The sequence below is a fragment of the Indicator indicator genome, chromosome 4, assembly GCF_027791375.1.
Source record: "Indicator indicator isolate 239-I01 chromosome 4, UM_Iind_1.1, whole genome shotgun sequence".
NCBI classification, from domain to species: domain Eukaryota; kingdom Metazoa; phylum Chordata; class Aves; order Piciformes; family Indicatoridae; genus Indicator; species Indicator indicator.
This window is the reverse complement of record NC_072013.1, coordinates 36,580,416-36,594,748: the sequence shown is the minus strand read 5'-3', so window position 1 is coordinate 36,594,748 and position 14,333 is coordinate 36,580,416. Positions and strand designations below refer to the sequence as shown.

The window sequence follows — 14,333 nt, the reverse complement described above, 5'->3', positions numbered from 1 at the left end:
ATTTCTCTTTCATACCCGCAATGTCTAATTGATGATTCTTTTCCAGCTGCATCTGTGGTACTGTTTTCCTGTGCCTGGAGGTACTGATCACTTTTCGGTTCCCCAAGTTCACTGCTGTTGCAGTTTCTTCCTTATATTCTTTTGTCTTGAGTTTCTACAAAATAGATCGTAGCCCTTGCTAACTTTATTCTGCCAAAATGTGAACTTGGAATTCTTGCAGCAACCTAGAAACTTTGGTTTTCCATGGTGCTTGATGTAAAATCTGTTAGTAAGTTGCTGGGTTCTCAGAAGTGTTGTAGACCTCACTCCCTTAAATTCGTATCTGGTAGGCCCCCTGACTTAACCTATTCTTTTCCCTGCTGGAAGGAAAAAGGGAAAATCAATGGCATAGTGTTCGTCTTCTAACCTGTTTCTGTATTTGCTATTCCATATGGTCTTTATTTATTTCCCTGTTTGTCATGTTACTAAGGTTTGGGTGGTTGTTTAATTTCCTAATTGCCAAGTTTAGAATGTTCATGTGGTCCTGTTTTACTGGGTTCTGATTTGGAGCAGACACTTGGAGCACACTGAGGTGGAGAATGGCAGTACTTGTTAAAATTCTTCTTGATGCCAAACCCACAAATAGAACTACAAAAAAATTAGTGCCTATTTGTTTGGCCACACAGTGTGCATCCAGCTGTGATGTGAAAAGTCTGTTGCCCTATCAGAAAGCATTGTCTGGTGTTTGTCAGTGATCTGAAACAAACAGGAAAGAAACAAGATCACTGCTATAACGAAGGCTTTAATTTGTGACCTTCCATAAATAGCCTATGTAGCATTTATTTGGCTTTATCCTTTTTCTGGCCCCCAGTAAGCAGAATGCAAGGGGTTGAGAACCTCCTTTTTTCTCAGTCTGTGTCATCTTTCTAGTAACTGTAACGACACTTATGTGAGGAAGTTCTAAACCACACTGGCTCAGTTGTGATGGTCAGCCAGCCAGTTCACTCCCATTCAGCAGTGCCAGTGCACTAGCAGATGGGTTTGGGTCTGGATGGGCTAACCTGAATTCAGCCATACTGCAGGCTATGAGTTGTGTGCTTTCATTAAAAGCCAAACCCCTCTGAAACCTAAAGTTTTGGGTTCCATTTCAGGTACGGCAGCCTCCAGAAATTACTTTGGTTCTGCGTCCTCAGGGACTGACTGGAGATCATGAAGTGTATGCCAGGGTGGATCTGTGGGTCAAGTGTCCACACACTTACCCTGACACGTGAGTAAGCACTGACGTGCAGCCTTTCTTCCCTGAACATTTGTCTGGTGTCCATACTGAGATGTAGCTTTTCATCACTCTCACTTCTGCTTTCTGCATGTCAGCATTTGTTTACCTGTGGTATGTTAGAATAGCTGACTGTAAAATTGGGCACCTGGCTGGTTGTGGTCTTCAGTGCAGTGCAGAATAATAGAGGTACGTTTGTCAGTGCAAGACTGCAGCCCCACTTTGTGGCTTGGAATGACATAACCACAGGTACCAGCTTGGAATGCCAAACACAGGTCCCTGATAGCATCTGAGTGCCCTTTGTAAACTTTTTCAGCTCAGGACCTGCTGAGGGACGGACTGAATCTTCTTTTTTAAAGCAGTCTGCTGCCTTAGTTGTATCTGCTCTTCCTGTTCTCTGCTGGATTAGTCTTTTGGAGTTTTCCATAGAGAATGTAAAAAGAATTGCAGATGATTGACTCACCCCCCAGCATTTTGGGTTGGCATTCTGGGTTCTGTTCATCATTCATTCAGTCTTGATGCCACTGCTGGTGCCCAAACATCACTCCCTTTAGCCCATCCACACCTTTAGCTGTGGTATGAGGGGTGCCCAAGGGCAGTGGTGTTCCTTACCAAGTCACAGTTCAGTTAGAGCCTGGAACATGGGGCTTGACAACCACTCTATTTATTATTTATTTAGGCTAGCATAGCTACAGGCATTTGACTTCTTAATTTTAACCTTTTCCATGGTAGCTGTTATTTATTTATTGCTTATTTTTCAGGTTTGTGTAACCAGTGTAGTAGTGCTAAATATGTTTCAAACAATTTTTACGCTACTAATATTTTTAAGGGGCTGGTATGTAAATTACTGCCTAAGAGCTGAATTGTAGGAGCCTGCAGGGTTTCTTTGTTCTTGTGTTTGGTAATCTGCAGGCAGAAAATCTGGTGGTAGGAAATATGGAACAGTGTAGCTGGCTCTCTTCTGTGGGGTGTGTGTACTGTTTATGTACTGCTTATTTGAGTATTGACTAATTGCCACTGACTATGAACTCCTTTCCTTTCCCACCCACCATTTTTACTACCATTCTGTTGCTTTTTACACTCAGTATGCCTAATGAGGAGTTTTTGTTCTGCTGCTGTCCCCCAGTGTCCCTGAAATACAGCTCAGGAATTCCAAAGGCTTGTCGAATGAGAAAATCAATGAGTTGAAATCCAGACTAGCTGAACTAGCAAAGCAGCGCTGCGGAGAGGTAAGAGCTTTTCGGGTCCTTGAGATGTACCATCACAGAGCTTCAGTCCCTCTGATGGGTGGGGAAATACAGCGAGACACACAACATGGAAGTGCAAGCTGCAGTGCTTCTAAGAAAGGAGGGACTTTCTGTCTTTCTTAAGGATGTTTCCAATCAGTGCAAGTCCTGAATGTGCATGCACTTAGAACAGAGCGTGTATGTAAGTGGTGCCAGCTGTAACCCTGCTTGGAGGGAGATCTCAAGGCTCGTGCTAGCTCACAGCACGGATAGCAAAGCTAACTCTCAGGCTGAGAGCCCTCTGCACTTTGCATTTTCATTTGGATATGGTAAGTGGCTGGAGCAGTTCAAGCCAACAGCAGTTGGGAGTGTTTCACTGTCATCTTGTGCCTCTCATGCTGATGTGAAGGGCAGGAGACCTCAGCTAGAACACTGAGCCCCACAGCTGACTCTGTGTCTGTAGGGCAGCCCCTCCATGGCACTCTGCCTTTTTTCTGCTGTGTTTAGGAACAGTGATATTCTGCCCAAATGGGGTAAAAAGAGAGTGGTGGGGAAGCATGTCTTAGAAGGCTTAGATCTTGTCTCTGTTTTAAAGGATTTTAGAACTCCCCAGGTATGTTTGATATTAACAATACCTTTCTGTTGTTGCTGAGTCAAAGAATTGCTGGAAAACACTGGATTCTTGCTGAAAGCAGAGCTTGTGCTATGTTTTTTATCATTGTTGAGAAATGTTACAGGTGAACACATTTGCTTTGCTCAATTTGCCTGTATAAAAGTAGCAACTTTGACAGCTGTGCATCACCTGTTCTGCTTTCTGGGCCCTGAGCCTGTCAGCTGCACAGTTCTGGCAGGGCTTGCCTGTTGTTCACTCTTGCCACATCAAGTCTTTTCCCATTTGTATGCTATACTTCTGTTTTGAGTGCTGAGCTTCCTGCAGATGCTTTCAAAAGAACTGTTTAGCTAGATGCTGCTTTGTTCAGTATCCAGGAATTCCCTCAATTTTTTTCAGTATCATTGGAAATCAGCAGTTTAACAGTGTGTTGTGGACTTTTTTTTTTAATGACTCTGCTGTGAACAATTGATAGGAAATGCAAGGTTCAAACTCTCTAACACTAAACCATGCAATACATGCTCCATTTGCTCACCACTGACCCCAAGGGAGGCTTTAAATTCCAGCTGGTTCTGTGATCTGGTTGAAAGGAGCTCTGAGTGTGGTATAATTTTTCCTAGTTGTAGTTTTCTAACACAAGAATCGTGCTGCAGCAAGGTGCAGGTAGGGTTGTGAGCTGCATGCATGACAGAGTGACATGTGCAGTGCAGTTGTGAGTTGCCTTCTCTGCAGGGAAAGGGAGATGAATGTTCTGGCAAATATTCTTCATTATAGTGTGTTCTGCAGTGTGGAAAACCTGAGAATACCTCATCTAGCTGTCAAACTGAACAGACTGTGGGATTTTGCTTATTGAGATTCCTCCCTTTTCCATACATATGTGTGCATGCATCATTGCCTTGCCTTCTGAACAGTGACTCAGGAAAGGTATCTTTGCACGTCAGCTACATCATACAGTCCTGGTCCTTCTGTTCCGAATTGCCTCCTGCCTTCATTTTGACTTTCAAGCAGGGGATTTGGTGTTTGAGAGTCTCCTGAATGTCAGCCTGTTACAGGCAGAAGGAACTATTTGGTTTGGCTGTTCTCCCTCCTGTTCATGCAGATTGTTCTCAGTGCTGCTGCTGCCTGCTGGGATGCATCCTCCCGATGTACTGTTCTGTAGTTTTGGAGATGTAGTGGTCTGTTAATGCTATGGAATATTGAATTAATGAAAGGATGCTATCAGAGTGGTGAGAGCTCAAGGCTTGACAGATCAATAGATCATCAGTTCTGAAAACTGATTCCAGCCTTTCAAAGCAGGTAGCAGCCCTCAGCTGAGGTTCAGTGCAGTTGTTATTTCAGTAGCTGTGGTGCTGACAATGTGGAATGCCTCGAGTGGCTTCACAGTGCTAACTGGTTTGCAGGGCAAGGCCTGGATTTTGTGTCTGTTGGGTTTTCATACAGAGAGATGATGTTTGAAGTTGGCTGTCTTCCAGGAAGTGTTGCTCTCTTCCCTGCTCTGCTCGGGGGTTTCTCATGTTGCAGGTTATTGTTAAATAGTTCTGACAGAAAATGCTGAAGCATGGTAAATTCTCCCTCAAAAGTAACCAAATCTGCAGTCACACTTCTGCTGTATTGCTCTTTTGAGTTGAGTATCATTTTGCTGTGCGATCTGCCTGTCCTTTGAACTCTGCATGTCATTCACGTGTGTTTTCTTTCAGGTGATGATATTTGAACTTGCTGACCATGTGCAGTCATTTCTCAGTGAGCACAACAAGCCACCTCCCAAGTCTTTCCATGAAGAAATGCTGAAAAACCATCAAAAAGAACAAGAAAGGCTGGCTCAGGAGGAGCTGCAGAGGGCACAGGAGGTTAGGAGAAGAGAGGAGCAGGAGGTGAGGGAAACTGCAGCGTGCATAAGCCTGTGTTCTTACAACACCACCAACAGTCGTGGCTGTGTAACTCATCCTGCATCACAGGGTCTTGCAGTGAGTTCTCACATGCAGACCTGTTTGCATGAGCTCATCTCTAGTCACTGTATGAGCAACATGCTGCTGCAGCTGGCATGAGGCCTTTCTAACACATCTGAAAAATCAGCATCATAGCTGCCTTGGCTTTGGCTTTTTTTACCCAAGCTAAGATCAGCAGTTGCACTGCAGGTGTTGTTGCATTTCTAACTACACTGAAATTTGTTTCAGCAACGAGAAATCCTTAATGAGATTCAGAGGAGGGAAGAAGAGAAAAGAGAAGAAAGGAAAAAGAAGGAGATTGCCAAGCAGGTATTCTTTTTAAGCATGTGTGCAATAACTCCATGCCAGTGCTGTAGCAAATGCTTATAAAGCATTCAAGACTGAATTGTCTTGAACAGCTTTTCTCATCCAGTGCTTCTAATAGATTAAAATAGGTTAAAATAGGTTTTTATATTATATGGGGATTATTTCTGGAGTATAACCAACTGCAAGGGAAGACAGTTTAATGCACTGGCACTTTAAGTGTCTTGGGGGCGATATTTTCAAACAAACATAGCAAAAGTTCTGCTTTTGTTGTAAACCGTTTACATTCTTGTCCATGGGCAGTGCTGGAGTGCACTTTATGAATCCCCACCCTTCCTCCTGGCCTGTGTGTGTGTTACGACACCCCATGTCTTCTGTGGTGTGGGTGACTTTGAAGAGTAACAGGCAGATACTTTGATAGCTGGTGACAGGAGCAGTTTCTGTACTTAGTTGGTGTTTTTCCTGACCAACAGGAACGTTTGGAAATAGCTGCCTTGACAAGTCAAGAACATTCCCAGAGGAGAGAGACTGCAGGGCATAGAGCTGCTTCCAGCTTAAATGGGAGCTGTGTGGAGCATGGAGTGAGCAATAAGCACCGGCCAAATTCAGCTGGACGTTCAAAGTAAGGTTGTCTGGTTGCATGGGCAACTTCTTTGTTTATTTATTTTCCCCAAACATTAGATTTCAAAGTGAAATTTGAAGACAGGAGACTAATGTGTCATTTCGCTCAGCCCTTTGGTTTGGTCTCCCCCCCTGTTGCTTTTCCTCTTCATTTGGCATGCTTTAACTAATTCATCTGCTAGGGATAACTTGAAGTCCCCAGTTCAGAGAGTCAGCTTGGCCTTCAGCTGAAATCAGAAAATCTTTGGCAGTCATTCAGGGCTTCCTTGGTTGTTTCAAAGGATGCTGGCAAGTGCTGAAAAATTATTTTAAAATAAGCTTATGAAGATTTTGGAATACCACAATAAATTAAAGCTTCCCTTTCTTTCCAGACATTTGCTGGCAAGATACACCTATTGCAAAAATGGATAATGTTGACTGCCATTAGGGCAGAGCAACTTCCCAAGGGGAAAATGGTGATGCTCTGTCTGTAGGGCTGAGCAGAGGCTTAGACATGCACTTTTCTGAGGGCTCTGCTGCCAGGTTTATGTTCATGAAGCCTGAAACTTCGGCTAGAGGGACACTGCATTTTAGAAGGTTGTTAGAATCTGAAAGAACCTCATTTGTACAATACATGTTTGAACTCAAAAGGCTAGATGTTGTCTTTGTGTGTTTTTCTTTAGAGAAGTTCCCTTTTGCATCTCCTTTCTGTGTTGCTCTTTTCTTTACTGGTTTGGCTTTGGTTTTGTTTCTTTTCCAAATAAATCCAATATTTTGAAAGTGCTTTTACATGACTGTATCAGTGTGAGCTGAAATTCCCCCCCCCCCCCCACCGACAATAACCAGGCTAGCTCAGTCTGGAAAGCAAATGAAAGCTGTATTTACAAGCAAATCTACAATCTGTGATGAAATGCAAGGAATATGTACAAATATACAAAAATTCACAACAGAAAAGCACAACCAAGCTCCCTTTGCTTCCCCTGAGGGGACCTCCCAAGGGGCCTCCCCCCAGACCCTCTTGGCAGAAGGCAGAGAGATAGAAGCAGAGAAGCTCTTAACTTAGCTCACCAAGGTCAGTACGTGTTATCTCCAGCCAGAAGAGAAGAAGCAGCAGCAGCCAGACAGTCCAGCAAGTTGCCCCGACTGCCCCTACTTTGTTTTGAGTAGTGGTTCTTAAACATTTCTATCTCTCCAATGGAAGTGTTTAGAACAATCACTATTTTGCTTTCTTACACCCAATAGTGACTTATTTACACTATTTTGCTTTCTCTGCTTGAACTTTGAGAAGAAAAATTAAAAAGACGGTTTTAAACCATCACACATGACCCTCCACATACTCCTGTGGTCTCTGTATGTAACTGCATCTGTTTGGAGGATACTCTTGCACTACTGATATTTCTGTTCATTTGATTGTAAGAAATAGTGGAGGTCGCTGTGGGTTAGTGGTCTCAAGCTCTTTCTGGTCTCATTGCAGTTCCATAATGCCCTTGAAGGAGTTTAGTAAGGGAGGCAAATGGGGAGCTCATTTTAAGTTGAGAAAATGAATTAAGCTGAAGCTAGAATGAGCTTCCAGAACTGCATATATTTGCTTTCTGTGCTGTTTTGAAAGGAAGCAAATCCAACTTAGATCTTCTTCAGAGCTGTGGTATGTTTACTTCTTTTTCCTTTCCACTCCCATCTTGGAGTGCAGAAGTTCTAAGGTTTGGATTCAGCTCCCGGCTTTGAATGCAGAGACTCCATGCAGCATGATGTTGCTGCTCAGATGCTGGGTTTCTGACCAGACACAAAGGCATGGGTGTCTGTAGGACTAGGGAGTGCATCTGTGCAGGCTGTTTGTGTTGGAGAGGAATGTTGTGTTCCCACTGCAGGCGAGAACGGCAGCTTTCCACAGGCAGTAACAAGGAGGCCTCAGGGAACCATGAGGTTTTGAACTTCAGCACCGCTGGTGCTGGACTTCTCACTGTCCATAAAGGAAAATGTCTGGGTAAGCAACATTGCAGCTGCAGCTCAAAACACTGGGGGTTGGGCTGGGGTTTGTGTGGGTTGTTTTAGAAGAAGAACTTAAACCACAGATACAAGCAGCAAGGCTGGAGAGAATATTGTGGATGGTGAAATGTCACAGAGTGAGGGAGAGACATAGGAAAGGTTACTTTGCAGTAACTGAATAGATATACAAAAACTCCACCTTCTCAACTTTTTGTGTTCCTTACATGACTAAAATAATACCCAAACCAATTTGCACTTAAATGTAAGTAGTTGATCAGATCCACATGGCTACCAAGCAAGAAGTCCTTTTGCTGTCAGCAGTGTGGAAGCAGGGATAATCACAGGCTTAGAAATGCATACTTGTTCTGCTTCCACTGTTGCTGGTAGCAATGGCATAAAAGCAGTGGTTTTAGCACCAGCAGAAACGCATGGACAGGAGGTTTCAGTGCTGAAAGGCCTTCTCCATGAGGTCTGTATGAACAGGCCATCAAATGCCTTTGTTGTTTTCAGCATAGCAGTTCCTCAGTGACAGGATGAGCAGCCTGAAAGTCTCTGGAGCAAAGAGATTTTTATTTTGCAGCTTGAGGAGGAACAATTACGGTACTGTGGGTGAAGCTCAACATCTGCTCAGCAGGAAGGGTGTGCATTTAATAGCTGGAATGATTTAAAAAGCAGCAAATTTTGCCAATGTGCTTGCTGTTGCTTTCATTTGACTCCCACTGCACAGCATTCAGTCTCACCAAAACTGGTATTTTCCATGCTTACATGATTCAGCTGAAGCAGGTCTGTGTGTTTCTGAAGTTCTAGAAGGCAGCCTTGCTGGTGTTTGTTTAGCCTTTGCAGGAACTCTTGTCAAGTCCTTAAACCAAAGAAGCCCTGTCCCTCTTCTCTCCCTTTGTGTGCAGGCAAGGATGAACATCTTGGTAAATCAGTCTACAATGCCTTGGAAATTCGCAGTGGAGACTTCGTTTTGATATATGAGTGGGTTCTGCACTGGCAAAAGAAGATGGGAAGGTGCTTGACAACACATGAAAGAGAAAAGATTGAGAAGTGTAAGAAGCAGGTAATGCCTGTATTGTGTATTTGGTTTAATAAAGGTTAGATGGAGTTCAGTGCTTTGCTTGAGGCTGCTGGTTGATGTTCAGCTTGGGAAGGTGGTGATGAGATTGAAAGTGCTGCTGTGGAAGGTGGCTGCAGCACAAAAAAGGGTGTGTATAGTAGGGTACTCAGGAGCTTATCTGCAGTGATAGCTGTGCAAGAAGATAGATTTGCAGGTGTGCATAACCAAAACCCCAGCAACGCCCTGGGGACAGAGGGAGCCAGTCTTACCTGGCAGGGTGTCCTTACCGCCTGGGCACAGTGCTGCCCTTCCAGAAGAGGACAGGGTGTCGCCTGTCCTGCATGTGTTCTGCAGGGCTTGTGTCTGGGCAGTGACACAGTGCATGTCACCTTGTGTTTCTCCAACAGCTTCAGGGGGCAGAGACAGAGTTCAGCTCCCTGACCAAGCTGAGCCACCCCAACATAGTACACTATAAAAGCCTGACCCTTCAGGAGCAGGAGGAGTCCATCGTGGTGCACATGCTGGTGGAGCATGTCGGTGGCTGCAGCCTCGCTGCCTACCTAGACAAGGAGGCTCCAGTCCCAATCGAGCAGCTGCGCCATTACGCCACCCAGATCCTGTCGGCTCTCGACTACCTGCACAGCAATTCGGTGGTGCACAAGGTCCTGGGTGCTGCCAGCGTGCTGGTGGATGCTGAAGGGAGCGTCAAGGTGACAGACTACAGCATCTCCAAGCGCCTGGCTGACATCTGCAAGGCAGACGTGTTTGAGCAGCCCAAGGTGCGCTTCAGCGAGGACCTGCTGCCCAGCAAGCCTGGCAAGAAGGGAGATGTCTGGAGCCTGGGGCTGCTGCTGCTTGCGCTCAGCCAGGGCCAAGCAGCCAAGGAATATCCAGTTACTGTCCCTGCCAGTTTGCCTGCTGACTTCCAGGATTTCCTGGAGAAGTACGTTGGGTGCATTCCTGTCACTTTTTCTCTTGGATCTTTAAACATTATTTTTCTAAAGACTCAAAAGTCTCTATGAGAGAGCAGCTAAATCCCCCTGTGGCACCAGTCACCAGAGAAAGGTGATTGCTCCCTCCCAGCCCAGGCTGCTGCTCTGGGGTTTGGGAGGACAGGTGCTCTTCTCTCTGCCCTGCCACCAGCTTTGTGTGTCACTGTAGCTAAGTCACTTAGTCTATCATTGCTTCTGATTCCATCTGAATGATCAAGGTGATGATTTCTTAAATATGAGGAGACATCTCTGAATATTTAGGCCTGATGTGGAGTAGGTCCTTAAGCAGTTCTTGTCTTGATTTGTTGTCAGATGTGTTTGCTTGGAGGACAAAGCAAGATGGACTCCTCAGCAGCTGTTACAGCACAGCTTTGTGAACATTGCACGGATGAAAATCCCTGTGGCTGAGGAAAATCTAGATGGTAAGAGGCTTTGTTCTTTCCACTTCCTGCTGATTGAGCAGCCTACATGCCTGCAATAACAGAAGAATGGGGCTATGCTAGGGCCTCACAAGACTGCACAAGTGTTTTAGATTAGCTATCCCAAAAGCTAGCATGGCCTTTAGCTTCTGTGTCCCTGACTAGCTGGGGTGGACTCCCTGTGCTCTCAGCAGCAGAGGATGCTGATGCTTTGATTAAGACTCACAAATGCATCCACCTCCTCCATGGTGTAAATGGCACCCTTCACTTTGTCCTTGGGAGATGCTATTCCAGTGAGGCTTCTTCCCTCCTGTGGTTCTTGTTAGAGTCCATTTCTCTGTGCAGCACAATTGGTGTTAGTACTTCAGAGATGTGCTGTGTTGTGTGCTGATACCAGAGCCTGCCTCCACACCGCTCAGCACCTCTGTGTTTTAGCTTTTAGTTGCACTTGAAGGTACTTTGGTGTATATCTTCCCTGCTGGTGATTTGGCAGTCCCCTGTGCCTTATTTCCAAGTCCCCACACTCCGGGTGGTGGTAACTTTGCTGTCCTGGTTGCAGACTCAGCAGGCATGGATTGCATTGAGACTGTGGTGCCCAGCAGCCAGGTCCCTGGCACTTCCTTCTGCTTAGAAACACAGCGGCAGTTTTCCCGCTACTACAATGAGTTCGAAGAGCTGCAGTTGCTTGGCAAGGGGGCTTTTGGAGCAGTCATCAAGGTATGATTAGGGGGTTGGACCACCTCTCCTACGAGGACTGAGAGAGCTGAGGGAGCTGGGGTTGTTCAGCCTGGAGAAGAGGAGGCTCCAGGGAGACCTGATAGCAGCCTGCCAGTACCTGAAGGGGCTACAGGAAAGATGGGAAGAGGCTGTTTGCAAAGGCCTACAGGGACAGGACAAGGAGCAATGGCTTCAAACGAGAGAAGGGCAGATTTAGACTGGATATCAGGAAGAAGTTCTTCACTATGAGGGTGGTGGAACAGTGGAACAGGCTGCCCAAGGAGGTGGTTGAGGCGTTTTCCCTGGAGATACTCAAGGTAAAACTTGAGGAGGCCCTGGGCAACCTGTGGGGAGGTGGGACTGGATGACCTTTGGAGATCCTTCTGGCCTGAACCATTCTATGATTCTATGGAATAAAAGTGGTTTCCCTCTGTGAGAGCCTTTTTTTGGGATGTGTTTTTCTCTGCAGTATTTGCCTGCTTTGGTTCATGACCTTCTCACATGCTGTGCCTGTGCCATGGGGTTTATCTGCAGCTGGCAGCCTGATGAGCGTGGCGGGGGTTGCTGGGAGTCTGGGCAGAAGTCTTGCATTTGAAGGGTAGTAATTTCCCAGGGGGAAGGGAAGAGTCCTTTCCCGTGCAGTTACTCTCCCTGGTAAGGCACTGACCAGCATCTGGCTTGAGGCCCGCAGGTGCAGAACAAGCTGGACGGCTGCTACTACGCGGTGAAGCGCATCCGCGTCAGCCCTGCCAGCAAGCAGTTCCGCAGGATCAAGGGGGAGGTGACGCTGCTGTCCCGCCTCAACCACGAGAACATCGTCAGGTACTACAATGCCTGGATAGAGAGGCACCAGAGCCCTGTGCCTGCGCTGCCCGTGTCCGACACGGCCGAGGAGAAGAGAATGGCTGCCAGAGCTGGGCTGCTCAGCCTGGCTGCCCAGCAGCCACATGCCCGGGAGGCTGACGTGCCGCCCCCAGTCCTGACCAGCTCTGTCGAGTGGAGCACCTCCTGCGAGCGCTCCTCCAGCAGCAAGTTCAGTGCAGCTGCCCAGGAGTCCAGTGACGAGGAGGACGATGGCGACGGGGTATTCGCACATTCCTTTCTGTAAGTGCTGGCACCGTAGCCAGCAGGGCTGGAGCTGGGCTTGCCATGGCTGCCTCTTACCACTGCCTTTGCCACAGGGGCTTCACTGTGTTTTGCTTCTGTCCCCTGGGTCAAAAACTGTTTGCCAGCAGTCAGCCAGGGGAACGAAAATGCGTGGCTAAAAACTGTCATTGTACAAAGGAAAACTGGGTTTAGGCTTCTGGAAGTTTCTTACCATTTGTGTCAGGGCTGAACTGTGCTCTCTAACCTTGAGCAGAGTTTTTACTAAACAGTAACAGAAACATGACAAATCCTGAACCGATTCTTACTTGTTTCTTTTACTAACACATTCCATGCCTGCCTGCAGAGTGGGGTTTGGTTTAAGCAAGTAAACTTAGCTCAGTTTCGTTAATACATATAGACATTGTTCCTGAAGCAAACCCACAGCTTCCCTCCAAGAGACTGGGCTGTCACTGCAAGTGTGGCTTTTCTGGCTTTTGGGTGGCTTTTTTTTGTTTAAGGCACATGGAAGGGCTTCAACAGAAGCTTAGACTTTCTTCTTTTTTCATGCAAGTAGTTTCTAGATTTCCTAGTAAATATTTCTTGGTACCCAAAACTTCTGGTTTGTTTTGGTTTGTTTTTTTTCCTTTCTCATTTTTAAACAGGCCAACCACAGATTCTGACAGTGAAATCATTTTTGATAATGAGGATGAGAACAGTAAAGCTCACACTCCAGTAAGTATATGATGCTGAAGTTAGTGAGGTGGAGTCACAAGTGTTAGAATAGCCTTTTACAAGCAGACGGGTGTGTTGGGAAGACTGGTTTCACTTCTGGGTACAAAGTTGTGTTCTGCCAGAGTAAGTGTTTTGCCATCACCAGGTGCATTCCACAGAAACCAGCCTGATGCTGCTAATCAGAGTCTGTGGGTTGGACCTGATGATCTCTGGGGGTCCCTTCCAACCTCTAATGTACTGTGATACTGTTTCCCATGGTATTGGCTGGGCTGAATGTGAGTGCGACTTCGTGGTGCTGAGCCTGCTCAATGCAAGCTTCAGTGTCAGTGTGTAGGTGGCCTGTCAGCCACAGGGACTGACAGCTGAGATGCTCTGCTTTGGGCTTGTAGACACCAATGGATTTGGTCGTGCTAGCTGCTTTCTGAAAGTGAGGACTGTATATTGCTGGCAGTCAGAAAGGGGTGAGAAGGCAGAGAGATGTGTAAGGGTTTAGGTGACTTTAAGGTTTTGTATCCCAGCACTTGCTGTGAGCAGTTGGTGCCAAGCATCACCAGAAGGCTAACCTGCTGTTTGCTGCAGCATCTTTGTCAGTCCTGATGGTCTGTGAAAGGCTCTCTCCTGCCTCTCTCTGTTGGGGTGTACACTGGCATGAAAACCCTTCTGATACATAGTAGTATGGCAGTGGAGCTTTGACTACACTGCATCCCAGGTGAGTGGGGTGGAGGTTGCATCCCATTTAGTAAGCTCTGTATAGTTTTATTTCAAGGGTTTTGCTTGGCTTTGGCTTTTTTTATTAGAATTGGTACACACTGTTTCATCCAGAGCTCATGGAATATTTTTTGTCCAGTGTCTAACGCTGGCAAAATGTTACTTGCTCTCCCTTAGAACGTGAGAGTTGGGTCACACCTCTTATTTCTAGTTGATTCAGAAGCAGTGCCATTACAAAAGTGTCAGTGTATTATTTCCCTGTTACAGTAGCCACAGAGGATGAGTTCTCATCAGTAAAAGATAGTATGCCTAAAACTAACCCTGGGCAGCTTCCTCTGGCTTACTGTGGTGTTGCTTTTGTTGTGCTAAAGGATGAAGAAGGCAATGAGAAGAGCAGCCATGGAGGAGAGGACAGGACAGCAGTTATCCAGACAGTGCACTACCTGTACATTCAGGTACCAGCCTGCTTGTGTTTGCAGAGAAGGCAGCTCTGGGTATTTGGGCCTGCAGAGGGTAATGGCTGCCTTGCTTGAGAACAGTAATGGTCTTTAGAGAATGCACAGGAGGCTAAGGTCAGTGTTGATGTGTTTTCTGAAGGGCTTGTGGCTGGTGGCAGTCACCATGCAGCACGTGTGGTTTGTTGTGCCTTCCAGGGCTCTACAGCTGTGCCTGCAGAGAGCAGAGTTCCATAGTGCT

At 46.3% G+C, this 14,333-nt stretch overlaps 1 protein-coding gene across 1 annotated transcript in view; it reads left to right on the top strand.

Moving 5' to 3' along the window:
* Positions 1-14,333, top strand: part of EIF2AK4 (eukaryotic translation initiation factor 2 alpha kinase 4) — a 38,848-nt gene that overhangs the window by 815 nt on the left and 23,700 nt on the right. The window contains exons 2-14 of the mRNA XM_054400782.1: positions 1,131-1,246; positions 2,379-2,481; positions 4,786-4,959; positions 5,263-5,343; positions 5,811-5,959; positions 7,806-7,921; positions 8,829-8,986; positions 9,391-9,926; positions 10,288-10,397; positions 10,954-11,111; positions 11,803-12,215; positions 12,860-12,929; positions 14,009-14,092. Of these exons, the coding sequence (XP_054256757.1) occupies positions 1,131-1,246; positions 2,379-2,481; positions 4,786-4,959; positions 5,263-5,343; positions 5,811-5,959; positions 7,806-7,921; positions 8,829-8,986; positions 9,391-9,926; positions 10,288-10,397; positions 10,954-11,111; positions 11,803-12,215; positions 12,860-12,929; positions 14,009-14,092 (2,268 nt within the window). The remainder of the gene's footprint in view (positions 1-1,130; positions 1,247-2,378; positions 2,482-4,785; positions 4,960-5,262; positions 5,344-5,810; positions 5,960-7,805; positions 7,922-8,828; positions 8,987-9,390; positions 9,927-10,287; positions 10,398-10,953; positions 11,112-11,802; positions 12,216-12,859; positions 12,930-14,008; positions 14,093-14,333) is intronic.